This window comes from Urocampus carinirostris, chromosome 3, assembly GCF_059441175.1.
Source record: "Urocampus carinirostris isolate Australia breed hairy pipefish chromosome 3, RoL_Ucar_1.0, whole genome shotgun sequence".
NCBI classification, from domain to species: domain Eukaryota; kingdom Metazoa; phylum Chordata; class Actinopteri; order Syngnathiformes; family Syngnathidae; genus Urocampus; species Urocampus carinirostris.
Window position 1 is genome coordinate 23,335,589 of NC_142351.1, and position 18,764 is coordinate 23,354,352.

The 18,764-nt window shown below is 39.3% G+C and overlaps 1 protein-coding gene across 2 annotated transcripts in view; it reads right to left on the reverse strand.

Annotated features, from left to right (window-relative positions):
* The window catches only part of LOC148369213 (FERM, ARHGEF and pleckstrin domain-containing protein 1-like), a 58,790-nt gene that overhangs the window by 32,092 nt on the left and 7,934 nt on the right, over positions 1–18,764 (reverse strand). For both annotated transcript variants that reach the window (XM_088331150.1, XM_088331149.1), the window contains exon 2: positions 17,299–17,513. In XM_088331150.1, the coding sequence (XP_088187276.1) occupies positions 17,299–17,472 (174 nt within the window). In that variant the 5' untranslated portion in view covers positions 17,473–17,513. The remainder of the gene's footprint in view (positions 1–17,298; positions 17,514–18,764) is intronic.

The window sequence follows — 18,764 nt, forward strand, 5'->3', positions numbered from 1 at the left end:
GGGAGGGCGTCTGGGTCAAGGCTAAATAGAGAAAAATCACAAGTGAAGTTTTATGGAATGTGGAAAGAGACAGAAAAGGCAGGACTCCCGCTGACGGTGTTAAAGACAGACCAGAAAATCCTAGGGATAAAGTTCAATGCGGATGGAGGAGGCGAGACCAACTGGGATGACGTGACAAGGAAAGTTAAGCAAAAACTTGTTTTTTGGTCACTAAGAAAACTGACAATAGAGGGGAAGGTCCTAATCATCAAAGCGATCATCCTCCCAATGCTTTTGTCAATCAGTTTAATTTTTATGCCTAAAAGAAACGTGCTGTTACAAATGGACCGAGCCATCTTTCGCTTTGTCTGGGGCTCAAAGTGGGAAAGGATAAAAAGAGATACAATGAAAAAGAAAAAGGAAAAAGGGGGGAAAGGAGTGCCTGACCTCCAGCTTTTCCTGGGAAGCAAATATGTCTCTCTCCACTTCCAAAACGCTGTGGGCCCACCCAACAACCCGAAAAGTCAAGCAATGACCCGTTTTTGGATGGGCTCATATTTGCGGAAGCTAAAGCTTGTACCAGACAATCGTTTGATTCCAGTTTCGTTTAACTTGCCACCAACACATCTCTTTATCCGGGATTTTTTGAAGAAGTTTGATTTGGAAACACAAGAATGTCACACTTTACAAAACCACAGGGCCCTTATTGCTATTGTGCAAGAGCGAGCTACAGTAAGCCCTGTGCGGGGGCTTGCGTTTGGCGAATCCACAACGGTTTGGAGCAACGTCAATCATCCTGCCCTCCCAAACAGACTACGAGACTTGTCATGGATGGTGGCTCATGAAGTTCTCCCAGTCAGAGCTGTAATGCACCACCGAGGAATGTCAGCGACTTCGACGTGCCCTCGACCTGGCTGTGGCGCCCAGGAGTCGGTGAGGCACCTTTTTTGTGAGTGCAGCGCTGCCAAGGTCTTGTGGACAATGGCCGAACAACTAGGAAAGTTCCCGGACTTGCCAGCAGGAGAGGTCCCTGATGCACAGTACGTGCTTTACGGGGTGAGTCGGTCGAGGAGGCATCGGAACGACTTTGCCAGGGACTGGCTCACTCTCGCCGCCATCAAGGACGCCATCTGGACCTCCAGAAACCTGCTGGTATGGAGGTGCAGGCAGATCCCCCCCGTGGCTGTGCTCCAAATGGCTGCAGATACCATACAATCTGCGAGCGGCGGGCCTAGGACGCAGCCATAAAGAAGACTCGTCTGTACCCACCCGGAGGGGGGAGCCGGAGCTACACTGTGGGAGTCCCGGCAGCAACGGCCTGGGTTGTGGAACCCAGAAGGGAGAGGACCCACGCAGAATGGAAAGGACCCACACAGAGGACTGGAAGAATGCTGCTTGGGAGGGTGGGATGGCAGAGCTATGCCCTTGCACAATAGTATTGCCTTTTACACGCTGGTTTACTACTGTTAAAAGAAAATAACTCTGAAATTGTTTAATTGATGTTGAAAATGTCAGGAAAAAATGTTAAAACGTCATATCGTCACGTCATATTGTCAAATATAAAAAAAATGTGAATATGCTTGATGGATGTGTTTTGCTGCTGTTGGTGTCGGTGGATTTGTTCAGACCGAGGACAATCGACTTTGGCCTGGACGGATCTATTGACACTAACAAAGATGTTATATAATGAAATTGTGAATATGTTTGATTTTCGAGAAGGTTTGTTCAAACCTCACTTTGTGTTTGCTGTTAAAAACGTAATATTGGAATATAATATTGTGAATGTGCTTAATTGCTGTTGAGATTGTCATGATTGTTTTCTGTTCTTAGTGTCAATAAATTTGTTCAAACCAAAAAAAAGTCAACATGGGTAAACCTCATCCATGAGAGACAGAATGTGAAAATAATAACATTGTTTGATTTTTAAATAATTTATTTCAAAATACAGCGGAAAATAGGTATTTAGTTAACTACAAACAAGCAAGATTTCTGGCTGTCAAAGAGGTCTAACTTCTTTTAAAGAGAACCAACTTATTTGCCCATTGTTATGCACTAATTATTTTTGTAATAGTGATAGTCTCGCACTGAAGACAAAATAATCAACAGCTGCTTTGGCCCAAAAAAATCAGTTCTGAATTTAAAATAAGGGAGAATATCCTCATATTCGTGTTCTATCCTTATATCATCATGAGGGCTGTAGGTGTCCTGGAGCCTAGGGTATATTTAATATCTGTACGGTATTTACTTGTTACTCATTGCAAAAAGTTGAAGTTCACAATAACACCAAATGAAGGGATTTTCTCCTGAGAAATGAGCTGTGCTTGGTTACAAGAAGAAGGTCAATCTATGCACCATTTAGTGAAGGTAAAACCCTAGTAGCACAAACTCTAGAATAATTGTTGGAATTACATTAGTAACAATTTGGTTGAACACAGGTCGGAGCTAAAAAGCTTCGAGGATTCAAAGCAAAGCCAAAAACAAAATGAGCGATTGCAAGGTCTCACACCATCTGGCTACCGTGAGTGCGTCCATCTGCTTGTGTGTGGTCACTGGCCAGCCTAAATGGACAAACACACCCACATGCCCGGAAAGACTGACTAACGCTCCTACAAACAGTAATCGTCAACATATTGCAGATTGAGACATGTACATTCTCTATAAATATATCATAATAATGGCATCGCGATCTGTGTGTTGAAAAAAATAACCTAGGGGGAGATTCCATCCCCAAAACATTCAGTGATGTAAAATAGATACCTTTACCAGTTTGAGGATGTATAGAAGTAAAATTTCTCCTGGTCATTATTGTTCCTGACCTGTGTTTATAATATTTTCACATTTTCATTTTGGGTACTTGACTTCAGTTCAGAGGTCGCAGTTGCAAATTAAAATATGTCAGCCACTGAATTTTATCTGTATACTCCCTTATCAGGCTCTCACTCTCACTTGTCTCTGTCTGCTGCTATTGCCTATCTTCATCACATTTTTACTCACAAAATCAGACTTGGGCAGTACAAAGGATTAACTAGATTAATGAGGATTAACCAGTGGGAGTAGGAGATCCCCCATTCTGACTCTGAACCTACCAGGTTGCAAGCAAGGATGGGAGTAACGTTTCATAAAAGCTGTCTGTTCAGAATAGCATACCATCCTGGTTCATCACATTTAGAATAATTAGAGAGCAGGAGACTTGCTTAGGCTTCAATGTCTGACTGTCCATGAGCAAGCCTAAATTGGAATCTGGCAACAAGCCTGGAAACCATCATACAAATGTCTGGGACTAAAATATCTTGATTTAGTAGCTGAAAATCTCCAGACTTTGGATGAACAGTTCCTCTCTTTGAAACTTTGATTAAATTGATGTGGTGCAAAATGGAAAACGTCCTCAAATGATCATTTTGCATGACGATGTCACCAATAGAACGTCTATTTCTAGCTGGTGGATGTAATTTCTATGAACTTTCATAAAGTCATTCGTTTGATTTTTGTAGTGGACAAATTAAAAGAATCATTGATTTTAAGATGCTGTGTTGAAAAAAAAATGCAGCTCGCATGTAATGGCTGCTATAACTGAGAAGATATTACAGACTTTTACTTATCTATTGATTGTCGCCCGAGCCTAGAGCAGTCCCCATTTATTAAGATCTAAACACAGTTTCTGTGGACCCATGTTGCCATCAAACAGCCAAGCACAGAGAGGTCTCCTCAGTGACAAGATGGGGGCATGCAAGCTATGAAATAATCGTAATTGTATATGTGAAAATCAGTTTATGATCGTGGGGCATACATGCCATTTATCTTTTTGACTGAATAGTAGATGCAATGTGCACTGTATTAAATCTCTTAAAAATCAAGATTTTTTTTTTCTCAATTCTGATATTTATGATGTGATAGATTTTCAGACAAGCAAACAAAGACACACAGCCAATAGAATTCCCCCCCCCCCCCCCCCCCCTCAAAAAAATCACCATCAGTAAATGCTGATCTCATTCATGGATAAAAGTGGCAGCATTAAACCCTGTTATGAAATCCTTGAAACTTAAAACTGCCTTTCTAGGATATTTGCTATGTATTTGGTAATGCATGTAACTTTTTGCTACAAAACACACTGAACCACAATACAAAGAATACAATTTGTCAAGATATCTGTATAGTTTATCATTGGAATGGTAAGCCGGTAAAACCCAAGTTGGCCTCATCACTCCTTTACTTAAGGAATGCAACCTTTTAATGTAAAAATTGAGATCTGAAGCCCTCAACTTAGCTAAACAACCCGCCTATGTTTTCATAAAATTGTCGATTTATTTCCAACCAGGAATCATTGTTTTTTCTTGAAATATTTTGTGTCTCGCTCCACCTCAAACTCAGGCAAAATAGTCTCGCCATCTGTGCTCATACCATTGTTTTTATTAAATATGGATGCCAGCCTGAAGCTGCTCCAGTGAGACGATCACAAATATGAAAGGGGAATGTTTTCATTATGCCATGAAGCGTTCCAGCAAATTCCATCTGGATTTGAAGTTTTCCATTATTGTGTGTTTCAGAGTGCAATGAAAGGAGATTTTGAAGCATGCAATTCACTGTGAACTGGAAGTTTTGGAGAAATGATAACAGATGGAATCCATATGGCAGAGCAGATGATAAGATCCCTCTAAAGAAGAAAAACCTAAATAGAAAAACAAACCAGCAAAAGATCTCAGAAGCTGCTCTTTCTTTTGGTCCCTTTCTGCAAATTCCTAAAGGAAGCTTTTCAAAAGGAGGGCCTTGCCAAACACGTGCCGCATGAAAGCGTGTTTTTTGGCTTTGACATTATACATAACCTCAACTTGACCGGTTTGCAGGTGAAAACACAGAATATTCCTAAGAAAGGATTTAACACCTCTCACCGTAGGGTTGAATGATTATCTGAAATAGTAATTGAGATCTTGTTTTTTTTTTAACTAATAAGATGCAATTGCAGCCTCATTTGCCATTTTATTTTTATTCTCTAACAGAAAAAGCATTTCATTTCATTAATAAGATATCACATTAGAATGTATTATGTGAGGGGAAGGTCAGGCATAACAATATGTAACTGTTATGGTTATGGATTTAATCTCCTTAATTACTCGTGTTTTTGGTGAGATTTACCAAGACAACATACTTATGTCTCACAAGTGTGATTTAATAATTAGTGATTACGAAAATGTCTTATTCTCTGCCACCATCTCTTATCTCTAAGTCATAATCGCAGCGTTAGTCAGATCATTCACGAGTATGTGCAAATCTTAGACGTGCTCAAATGACCTCTTCTCTTTTCATCTTTCTGGGGGTTTGGGTTGGCATTTGGACTATATTTGAAACAGGCCTTTGTTTACTTTTACCATTTTCTTGCTAGATCATAGGTGTCAAACTCACAGCCCGCAGGTCATATACGGCTAGACGTAGAATTATACCCAGCCCGTAAAATAATTTTAGATACATGTACTAATTATGTACTACTACTTTTGTAAATAACCAATATTTATCATTAATCATAAACACACATACTTGACTGACGAACTAATGTTATGATAAGAGCCAATTTATCAGTCTACACCTGAATGTGCTTCCCTAAGAGGGGAGAACATGTTTCTTCCCGGTTTAGTGACTGTGCCCCCGGTTGCTTATCCAATCAGAAGGCAGAAGTGGGTAGCCTCTGAAGAGGGAGATGGGCAGGAGAGAAGGAGAGCGAGGCTCGGCTGCATCTGAGCCTAAATAATCAAGTATTAAATATATTTAATCAGTCTTCGAAAAAAATAAAAATGCAGATACGGATATCCGTCAAATTCCCCAAAATCTGTGCCGATAATAGTCCCACTCGATAATCAGTCAACCTCTACTTTAAACCTTTTAAAAGGGACAGTGTGTAATATTTAATGCCTCCTACTGGTAAAAAAAACTTTTATCCAGAAAAAAAAAACATCGATTTGAATATTAGGCAAAAATACATGAACCAAATTTGTATTGTAGTGCAATCCCGACTTAAGTTGGCGGCTTGTTTGTCTGCCATTCTTCCGCCACGATGTGTCGTGTATCACCTCAAAAAATGCACCCCACCTAATGGTAAATGGTCTGCATTTATAGCGCTTTTAAAGTCAATGAAGACCTCCAAAATCGCTTTACAATGTGCTTCACATTTACCCATTCACACACATACACACTCGCACACCAATAGGGAGTCAGCCATGCAAGGCGCCGACCAGTGTATTGGGGGCATTAGGGATTCAGTGTCTTGCCCAAAGTCACTTCGACATATAACACAGAGAAGCCGGGAATCAATGCTGCGACCTCTTGATCCCAAGACGAGCACTCTACCTCCTGAGCTAATGACAACCTTATACTTAATTAGATATGTATTATTTGTATCTTTTAACATGGTCAACTTTGAAATGTTGCAAGCAACATTTTATTAAAAAACCTAGGCGAACTACAGTTATCAAACAAATCACGTGGGGAAAATTGACTAGCTTTTAAGAGACATTTTCTATATTGTCTAGAAGCATTCTTTCCAAACATCAAATCCACAAAAAATGTTTATTTTATCCACAGGGACTCATACTGACAAATGTATCTTCCCCATCACAGCACAATGAGTTAATATGGTCAAACTGATCATATTGAAAGTTAGTTCATCCCCACAAATAGTTGAGAAAAAAAGAACAGGCTAACATGTTGGTAAGGTAAATGGGAGGGGCTTGTCCTTCCTCATCTATGCACTAATCACAGTCTTTTGTTTGGATTAATTCAGAAAACCTCTTGAACCTGCTGACCAGACGACAAAGTCCCTTCTTCTAGCAAAGAATCAAGTGGAAAAAACACACACTACAGCATGGCAACATAATGAAACTGCCTACAGGTGACTGACAGTGACGTGTTATCGTGCAGCTGGTGTGTGTGTGTATGCATGTTTTCCTTTATGGCACAATTGAGGAAAACAAATCAAATACACATGCACAGCCCTTGTTCCATTAAAAAAAGCAATTAGCACCCTATGCCTGTTGGCAGTGGGGTGTAGTCTGCCTTACATAATAATGAAGGCCATAAATTTAATGACTATTACAAATAGACACATTTGTTGGGTCATTTGTTTTGAAAATCCAAATTATGAGGAAACTGACACAAAATAAGGTTTTGTTCATTTCATATGAAACCTACCCTGTAAAAATTATTTTTATCATTTTAGCACAGCATTATTACATTTAATACTTTATTTTAATTGTTGTTGAACAGCTCCACTTTGATTCATCGCAATTTTTACACCATTTGACAGAACGTTGTTCTTATTTTTGTACATCTTCCCTTGTTTTTAATTATTAAATGGGATAATTATTTTTTATGACAAAAACAATCTTCTATAATAAATGATAGAACAGAATAGTCTTTATTGTCATTGATGCCAACGTAGTGAAAGCAAACTACGGCCTGCAGACCACATGCAGACTTTTTAATCTGGCCTGCCAGATGTATAATGCTAAAAATTATATTTGTAGGTATCAATTGGGGGTACCACACTGGTAGGGTGTGGTTCAATGGCTGAAAATCCAGCCATCCCTATCAGTCTGGATAAGCCTCCCTCAGGTCCCTTTGCTCACATGGATGGTCTGCCTTGCCATAATCATATTTTATGACTATCACTATTTATTTAGATTTTATTGTATTCCAACAATTGTGTGCGCATGTGTATGAGTTGTTTTGGGTTGTCAGGGCAGGGGGCGGGGCTGGTGGTGATTGTGATTTTTATATTAGTGGGGATTTTACTGTTTTGTTTTTAAACAGCAATTTGATTGGCAATGTTTTGCCTGAAAAGTGCTTTACAAATGAATTTAATTGGATTAAATATATAATGTGTCCGCGGCACAGTTCAGTGATCATAGGTTCAAATCCAACTACCAGCCTTCCTGTGCGGAGGTTTGCATGTTCTTTGCATGCTTGCAATATTTTCATCCGGGCACTACGGTTTTCTCCCACATTCCAAAAACGTGAATGTCGGGGACAATTTTGACCGGCTAATTAACCTAGCTGTAAATGAGCGAGTGACTTGTCAAATGGTTCAGGGTTTCCCCTGCCCACTGCCAGAAGACTGCTGGGATGGGCTCCAGCACCCCCGTGACCCTACTGAGGATAAGCAGCGCAGATAACGGATGGATGGAGATTATTTATATATATATATATATATATATATAAAAGTACTAAATAAAGTACCACTACTTTTTAAATTAAATATTTTTGGGGTGCCAGCTTTGACTCCATTGTCTCTTTGTGTGTCTACAAAAATACCACAAAATGACTACAAAACTAAATCTCAAATTCAGTGCTTAAAAAAATGAAAAAAAATCTACTGCGGAAATACAACAAAAATCCCTCTACAGAAATAAGACAAAAATACAACAAAGACATAACAAAAATAAAATACAACAAAAAGACTACAAAAATACAACTACAGTAAAACTATAACACTAAATATAAAATTTGGTGCTTTAAACGGCGACCTAATATGTTATTTTGCTTTATTTGTGAACACTTCTGCATGTATTTGATGAGACAAATTCTATTATAAACAAATATTAAAAAAAAGATAACATCCAGTTGTCTGCATGTACCGGGAAATGTATTCACAAATGAGAAAAATTGGATATGTCTCTAGGGACGTCCCCTTGGACAATTTTTTCAACACAATGTGGCCCCTGATTCAAAAAACTTGCCTACCCCTTTCCTAGATTACTCAAAACCCAGCTGTGCAAAATATTTGAGTGTGTAATCTTCCATTACGAACATAACGGAAATTAAAACAAAATTGACCCAAAATTGTCCCCAACTGGGGGATATCATTTGCAGGATTTGGAAAAACAACAAAATTCCCACATGCAGCCATGCAGACTGGACAGTGTTCTGTGAAAATGGTGAAAAACCTCCACAGGGTGACAGATACATGTAGTGAATGGCCTTTTGGAGTGAATCCCTATTTCTCTGGAAAATAATTCACCCCCCCTCGGTTTTGCCCCATCCTTCTTTTCACTCAGAAGCAATGTCTGGGTGTCTGAGTAATAATCTCACAGTCATTGCTCTGGTCATGACCGTATTTTTGAAAGGGGCAGCCCATTTGGTGGGCCAGTTGTTTAACCCAGCACGTCCCAATTCTTCCACGTGGCTCTACATGCAAAATGTGTTGGATAAATACAATGTGTCAATGGCCGGATAGCTATTTTGTGCTCAACTTAACGGAAGTCGCTGACCACTGGAATGAGGGAGGCAATGCAGACTATTGCGTAAAACAAAGCTATTTGTGTGTGGGACGGTGGGAAGATGCTTCCATGAGAGGGTATGAGAAAACTGTGGTGCCAAAGGGGTAGTCCTAAATGCAACATTAGAATTTTATTTCCCCAGAAGACAGTGAATTGCAGTTTAAGTGTGATAAAATCTGTGATTTGTGAAAATTGTATTGTAGCAAACATTTGTGTCAAACTGATTCATCTTAAAGCTAAGCATTGTAACATGACACGGTTTTGAAGGAAATTGAGTAAAAAATTATTTATTCAAACAATATCTCAATTATTAATAACAAGCGGAAGGACTATTGACAGAGCGAATCACATACACTAAGATTGTCTGACAACCTAACGATGGTCTTTCTTGCCTCTCACCAAAAGTGATCTAAAAACAGTGGATAGATAAAACAAAAAAAGTATAATTCAGATGACATTGCAAACTATCTTTATTGGTACAACTACAGATGTGTCGCATTGTATCAATGAATGTAATATTTGTGACAGGACTTTTCCCCCCTGTCCATTTCATTTAATTCATTTATTTCAGGCAGTTACGTTCCTTGTGACACATGTACAGGTAAATATACCTAAAATCAAAACAGAATGCCTGAAAGAGTGGGCCAAAGCAAACTCCCACCCCTTACCTCATACACACAAAACCCAAAGGAAATTTCCTGCAACCCCCGTTAGACTGGCATTCACACGCAGCAGGTGAGAAACAAGCCGTTCAAAATCAACTTATAGGCAAAAAATAATAGTATTGGAACAGGAAAATATTCATAATTGTGTTACCACAGGTAACAGATCGGTAATATTACATAGGAACAAATTCAGACTTTAAGTCGCAACTTTTTCCCCAAGCTTTCAACCCGGCGACTCATGCAAAAATGTGGGCAATTTATGCATTTTTTTCAAATGGTCGCCAGGGGTGCCCGAGCAGTAAAGGTAAGAGGAAGACGCAAGTTTAATCTAACTTTGCACTTTGTGCATGAATAAAACTATCATGAACAGACTCATCATGGAAAAGGTGTCAATTGAAAGGGGAAGGCTAACTATTTTATTGAGAATCATTTGACGAGTCTGTTCATCTATAAACGGAAACTATGTGGGGAAACGACTGAATAACAAGATTTTTCCTCCTCTAGATAGTGGTCAGGTGTTCCACCAGCTTCACCGCTCAGTACATTCACATTAGAGGTAAGATCTTGGGCCCGGGCCCGAACCAGACTCGAAATTTGAGCCGGGTTTGGGCTTAAAATATCAATCATTAAGTCGCCCAGATCCTCTTCAACATTCTCTCCTCATCCAACCTCTCTATGTGTCCAAACCAACCGAGTAATCTCTTATCACCACGCTTGCTCAGTTCCACTACTACTCCAGTTCTGTCTCTCACAAAATTTATTTCTCAATCGATCCAATCTTGTCACTCCTAACATATTCCTCAAACACTTCATCTCAAAAACAATTACATTTTTTAATTTAACTCAAAATCACTAATTCCAAAGAAATTTTCCTTCGCAGTGTTGGGGTAAAAGACTCCCTCCTTCCACCTCCCTAACGTCAGACATAATTTCTGCTTCTTGCCAATAGCTTACAAGCATTACAAACTTTCTTTTGGCAATATATTTTACTGTTTGCAGCTTATAATTTACATACTTTGATTTTCTTTTCGGTGCCATTTTGTTTAGTTTCACTTTCGTCCGCTGCACGTTGCTGAATTGCGAACCTTAGCACCAAACCGTTCATTTAGGCGCTGCACTTGCAGTGCACACTTGATTTGAGGGAACAGGCCTCAAGTAAACCCCAAGCTGCGTAGTTCAGCCGAAACGCACAGTTTGACGCTGAGGTACGCATGGAGAGTTTTTTGTTTACGTTTAAAGCTTCGTGTTTATTTGGGTTCATAATCTGTTGGGTTTGGGCGGGTTCGGGTATATATACCCACGAGTCGGGTCGGGTCGGACTGAATTCTTTAGCCCCGATCTTACCTCTAATTCACATCTAACAATCTCCCACACACCTTCTTACTGATCAACACGTAATCCATCAATGCTCACTTAACCATTTGTCCATCTGCTACTCTAAACCACGTGTACTTATTGACATTCTTCTTTCTAAACATGTTATTTCCTACCATTAACTTCTGCTTCAGACACAATTCAATCAGTCTCTCGCCATGCTCATTTACTCCTGGGACACCAAATTTTCTAATCACCCTTTCCATCCTCACATCACCAACTCTGGCATTCAAATTTCGTAACACAACCACATGACAATTCACTCCAAACCGTGCAACACACATTCCCAAATCACTCCAGTATTCATTCCTCTCTTCCTCAGCACCTCGACCATACACACTCAGAAACACCCACATCTCGTCTACCCACTTCATCTTGACCCACATCATTTCGAGGTTGAAACACATAAAACTTAACAATGGCGTTCATATTCATTTTGGATAATGGAAAATCAATTACACGGACAGTGTGTAATATTTGACCACAAGACGCCGCTGTATTGTGTTGACTACACAAAAACCAAAAACAAACGCACCAGTTTACTTCTGATTTATGCTCAGATTTTTAGGTATCCATAACAGCTAGATTGTAGATAATTGTGTCAGCTCCCTTGTGGTGAAGCTCATTTTATGTAAAATAAATGCTGATTTCTCATCCTAAATGTATTGTTTAAACGAATGCTTGTATGGTAGTACATGTATTTTTGATTATTACCGTATTTTCCGCATTATAGGGCGCACCGGGTTATAGGGCGCACCCCCGAAAAATAGTTTTTGGTCCTATATCTTCCATACATAAGGCGCACCGAATTATAAGGCGCTGAGACTGGGAGGTCGCTGGTTCGCGCCTCGGCCGAGACATACCTAATTGGTATAATGGCGGCGCCCTCTGTTGGCTGCGGCTGCATCGACTCGCTACAACGGGTCAGGTGTATCGACATTTCGTTCTGTGTACATTGTTACAAAGAATGACAATACAAAGGAAATTATTATTATTATTACAATGGGAACGTCGACAGAACAGTCAGATAGTTCAGTCAAACTTATTACCCCCTTAACAAAGAAGCAAATACGTGTCGTAGACACGTGCGGATGCGGTGTCCGTACGATGTCACTCAAATGCATCGTTCCAAATATCATTCGGAAGGTTAAAGTCTTGGGATTCAAGAAATGCCAACTATTCCTTAGTTTCTATTTTCTTTTTCGCTCACAACTTTACCGTGCATATGACAATAAACACTTGGAATTGAGTTTAATTTAAAAAAAAGACCCATCACAGAAACATCAATATCACACTGAAACATGATACTGGGAAAATATATAGCCGGAGTAGCTCACCGAAATCGTTGTGTTCAATAATAATGTGCAACCATGGTCCTCTTATATCCGTGAATACAGTACAGAAAAGTAAAATAGTGTTTTCTCTATGCCGTCAACCCAATATGCTATTCACATTCATCTTTTTCGGCCAATTGCAGGCTTTGTTTTGCCCCTTTAGCCTATGCCAGCCTCTAAATGATAAAAAGGATCCGCCCTCTTTACCTCCGAATAACTCTAGCCAATAGTGATCGATTCAACTGATGATTGACACATCTTTTTCAGCCAATTGCAGGCTTTGTTTTGCCCCTTTAGCCTATGCCAGCCTGTAAATGATAAAAAGGATCCGCCCCCTTTATCTCCGAATAACTTTAGCCAATAGTGATCGATTCAAATGATGATTGACACATTGGTTAGCCAATGAAACGCCGGTATATAAATCCCAGCATACACCGCGGACTACTTCGCGTTCGGGGGAAAATCTAGTCGGCGGCTGCTTTCATTAGTTGCAAGACTTAATATTGATCCATATATAAGGCGCACTGTATTATAAGGCGCATGGTCAGCTTTTGAAAAAAATTAAGACTTTTAGGTGTGCCTTATAGTGCGGAAAATACGGTACTTAAAAAGAAATGTTTTCCCTAATGAACAAAGTTTTTTTACCAATACAATAATAGACACTGTCCCTTTAAGCATCAACATCCAACTATTTTTAATTAATTTCAGGCGGCGAGTTTTTCATTTGCAGTTAAATGAAAATCAAATCACATTCCACAGGGGTCAAGCGACCACCAATCACAACTCAGCTTTAGAAAATGAGTTGCATAACTCATATTCCAAAAACTATAAATCAGAAAACTATGTTTGGACTAGTGGAAGCATATACTGTGCGACACAAATACATTTTTGCTGTCCTTCCTTATGGCAGCAATTAGTTCTGTAGGGGTGTTTGACATCTTTTTAAAAACTTTGAATAGGGTTGTGCATTTGCATGATGTCTTGGGGGGAAATGGGTGAGGTTATGTCATGTATGATACACTTACAGTATTTCTCTCATTTCATTTCCAATCATGAGGCAATCCCTTTTGCTCCACCCACCCCACACTAAGATATTATAAAGGACACAATCCAATCATACATCAAAAAACCTCACCAAATAATCCTGCGGCATCTAAACACACGCACCCGTCTTGGTCTTTAAAGCTGCTGACGTACAGCAAAGATGTCAGTCACGATGAGGAGTCATGAGGATTAAGGTCAAGTAAGATTTCTGGATTAGAAAACATTATTAAATATTGACCAATTAGAAACTGGTGGTGGATGCTACTATTTCACATGTCCATTTTTTTCTATACATAAATCAAACTACAGTGGAACCTCGGTTCTCGACCATAATCCGTTCTATTTCTTTGTACGAAAACCGATTTGTACGATCACCGAAGCAGTTTTTTCCCATTAAAAGTAACGTAAAATTGTTTTAATCCGTTCCAACACCCTGAATGTTTATCTTGAATATTTAACGTAAAGCTAACCCAGGCTAACCGCACGTTCGCGTTAGCGTAATCTTCCGTACGAAAGATTACGCTAACATGAACGTGTAAAAATAAAAAAATCAGGTCGTTTACACGTCATTTAGCACCCAGTTCTCCACAACAAGTGGTGAGCAGTTAAAGAATAAAGAAAATAATTATGAATAGGATTTCTTACCGGTCGGCAGAAGCCATGCTGTATTCCTGAAAGAAGGGAAACTCGCACACCTTCTTCATATTTTGCTATTAATTCTTTCTTAAATGCAATAGTTGTACGCACTACTCCTCTTTTTTTCACCTGTAGCAACTTTGCTGCTTGCACCAACCTTCTTCCGAGGCATAATTAAGGGTTAAAACACTCCCTTCACCGCTTTTGAAAAACGAAAACAGAAAAGGAGTGCGCGTTGCCGTGACAACAGTTCTTCACGAGGGGTGGGGGCAATCTACACTCGTACGCCGCTCAGTGTCGCCCCTAGCTTTCGAATTCCGATTTTTTGAACTAAAAGCGAAGCAAGAATTTCTCGAAATTTTGGGTCGAGAACCGATTTGTTCGAACTGAGAGGCGTTCGAAAACCGAGGTTCCACTGTATTCAATTAGGATTTTCAAAGGCTGGGGGGTTGATTGTGACTTAACCAAGCGGTACGAGTTGACTGCTCCTTAGGGAATGTAATATGCAAATGGTGCAGATGTCTGCAGGTTTGTGACTAGGATTTAGTAAATGGGAAATCATGTTCAATATTACAAATTACCTGGAATGTCCAGTCACAGCAAAACAGCATAAAACAGGGGTGCCCATACTTTTTAGAAAGCGGGCCAGATTTGACGAGCTAAAAATGTGTGAGGGTCGACTATTCAGCCTGGCATTGTTTGAACAGGCCTTAATATATTCATTCACCCTCTGTTTGCAGTGCTAGGCCATCAGCGTCGCGACCACGTGCCTCGCCTTTGTAGCATTTACATTTGACTCGCAAGATTTCGTGAAAAAGTGCTGCTGTTCGTTAAAACAGCTTCTAGTTGCATCACAGTTTCACAGTGTTTGTTTCCAGTTAGCTTTTTTTAATCAGCATGTTTCCTTTGGCAGTGCCTCTTGATATTATATTGTGCGAAAACAGTAACACTCTTTTGGTAAATTGGGCAGATGCAGTTGTTTTGTATTTCGGTGAAAAAAAAATACTCCAATTTCCACTTGTCCTGGAAGCGGGAGCCTTCACAATCAACTTTGCTTCTTTTATTTAAAGGCGCCATGTCAGAAATGGGGTGGGGTAAAATTCTCACAGGAAACCAAGGGCAAGGTGGACAACGGGCTACTGCCATCATCTAGTGAAGATGTGATTTATTATTTTTGATACAAATTAATTTTATACTGCGGTCAACATTACTGGCGGGCCATATGTTATTCATTTTATGAGACGCCGCAGGCCCTAACCCTAACCCTAATTCCTGGCCATAACTGGCACCCAGGCCTGACTTTGGACATGCCTTGCATAAAAGCATTTTAAGTACCGTGCCTTCCATGATAAAAAAAAAAAAAACGTTCTCAAGAGACTGTTATTTGAAGTACATTAACAACTGATTTTGTTGCGTCAACCCTGAAACAAGTGTTTACAAAAACACGTAATGTGCAGCTATACCAGTCCACATGATGACTGATGAATATCAGGTTTCACCCGTTTTCTGAGACCAAACTGACTGGTTATCCGCAAGTAACAGATACAGTATTAGTCCAATGCAAATGTATAATTTTCAGTTGACAGCAGGTTACAATATGGGCACCATCAAAGACAGCAAAAAAGGATGATTTTGATTCCTTACTCATGTTCCACAAACTAAATATTAAACAGAATTCTATTTTCAATATCCTTAAAGTAACACATTATGGATTGTTTTTTTAAATTCCCGACATTTCATATAAAAAAAAAATGTTTTAAAGTGAATGCTTACACAAAAACAGATTTCGTTAAACCAATACCAGCATCAACAGAGTGAGCTGCTGCTCTTAGCATTTGCGCGGTAGGTGGGACAACTGCACAAACATGTCAGAAAACAAATTTAGGTAAGACATATGCTCTTTTGTATTTACAGTCAGTGGTAATAAGCAGGGGACGTGTTTTATACGTTTCCTCAAATTGAAACACCTTTTTTCCTAGACTTATAGCCGCAGGCCCAACCAGGCGTAGGGAGGCCTCCTCAAACGTACAGCACTACTCTACAGACAATAATGTGTAGCCTTTCTTCTCCAAAATTGGCAGTATGTTCCCACATCCATATGGCACAGTTGAGTTGCGGAATGTAGTGAATATAAATCAATTTCAGGCTGGATTTCTGAGTAAATGTCCTAATTATACCCACTGGCAGCCTCTGCAAGCAGTATTCTATCAAGTAGCCTAGGGCAAGCTTCCGTTTACTAAATTGTTTAATCCAATAATGTGGCTAAGAATTTCAATGTATGTGCCACTACTTAATACTGCATCAGTCTAAATGTTTTCATTCAAGGGGGAAATTCAATTTTGCAAATGATTTTTCTTTTCTCATTTTCTTTCTTACTAAAACAAGCAGATGCAAATACTGTAAGCGCCAAAGCTACGTGTCTCTATGCTTCAGAATGTTTGTGTACAAGGTCTTTGACAAAAACAAATACCAAAGATAAAAATAAGACTTGGGATCGGGCGTGAAGTTGCATCCCTGAGCCTGGCAAAAAATAATGACAAAAAAATAAATATACATACTATTTTTTTTTTTAAAACAAAGCCTTAAATAACCCAAAACTGTTGTGCCTAAATGAACAAAATGTACTGCACAAAGAACTCATGAATGAGATAATAGAAGCAAGTCATATCTGAACCCCAACTGCCCAAAAACGGTTAAAGGAGACTTGATCAGCTGAATCAACATTTTGGAGTATTTAGACATTTTAAAAAGCAGGTTTGACCACTCCATTAGTTATACGTTATGTGCCACGAGTTCAGAGCATAACGCTTTGGCTAGGAAGGGCGTAGATTTGGTCAACCAAAAGAGTTACTCCCAGGTGAGAACCATTTACACCAACACATATTATGTAATAAGAAAAAGACATTTCAATTGCATCAGACGTAAAATTCAATTACATTTAAAAAGATAAGATTAAGTCACATAATACGAGTCCTTTAAAGTAACTCCAGAGATTTTACTCACTGATATCTGGAAAACTTCTTGTGTATCATCCAACATCTGAACTCTTATAGAGACTTTTCTTCCTGGTGCCTGTGCAGGTGGTCGCAGACCAGGCTCCAGAGTGGATACTCCAAAGCTTTCGGGTGCGCCAAGCCTTTGGCCAGCGGTGGATGGTCGGTCAGCTGGTTCCACCATAGTAGAGCTGTTGGCTGCTGCTCTCGATCTGTTCCCGTCTGCTGGCAAAACAGAGGGAAAATTGTGATTCTGCTACAAATGGCTGGCAGATTGTGTATGTTTTTCCAAATTAAAAGCGGTTACAACCTCTGTGGTCAGCCATTTGAGCATCTTTATATTTTGGTCTTCACATTCCAAATTAATTTCCCGCAGACATGCACGCTTTGACATAGGTCCTTAGACTGCACTTACTAGCTTTAGTGTGTGCATGCATCCAAAAAAACCACATGTTTTACAATAAGCACCGTTAATACAATTCTGGAAATTGAAGGAGTAAAATACGTAATAGTTGCGTCTAGCCGATATTAAGTTAGTACTGATGTAATATGTAAATGTATGTCTTAGAGGTGCCAAAAACATGTTGAATAACAAATTATTTTATTTATTTTATTATTTTTATTAAGATGAAATGACACCATTTCTGTAAAACTGCGGTCAGACACAGACAGGTGGGATTTACGGCATTTTCCTTCAATGCAACGAGTCCTGACTTGCCAAAGCTTCACAAGTAGGGCAGATGAGACACAGTCTGAGAATACACAAAAGACACAACCCCCAACACATTTTCAGAAGCACACTAACCTTTCAGCATGCCGTACCTCTCTCTACCCCCCCACATGATAAACCTTCGCCTCAGACAATAAATATCCCCTCAGACTGCCGGTGACATCACGTCTGAGGAATGTTTTGAAAGACAATTATGACAACGCGTAGTCATGTTTTCAGCCGCTTCAATTTTGGAGAAGAAATGGAAAAACTTTCATTTCTCGCTCATTTTATGTTCCATAAAGAATGGGAGAACAACACCCCACTTTAATACACTTAAAGTGTATTAAACTGCCCTTAAAAAAGATCAATGTTTAGTACAACAGGAAGAGCATACATTTACATAAGTCAATGAAAAGGTCATAAAAGGTATTTTTTGCGTTAGCATCAACACACACAGCTGTTCCCATAAGTCTGAAATAAAATTACCATTTTAAATATTTATATATGGTACTTTGAGAGATAAGCCCACTGCTTACACTAGACATTGAAGGTTTGTGTTGAAGAGGCGTAAAAAGTCAACTCACTTGAAATGAATTTAAAAAACTGCTCTGATCTTACAGTTACATAAGCAGAAATAATTGTCGGTATTACACACTTGATGAAAGATAAATTCACCATAATCACCAAGATTATTAAAAACTAAAAGGGGCGCTTTCACTATAATGCATTTCATTTTTGACTCATTAGCCATAATTTTACAGCAT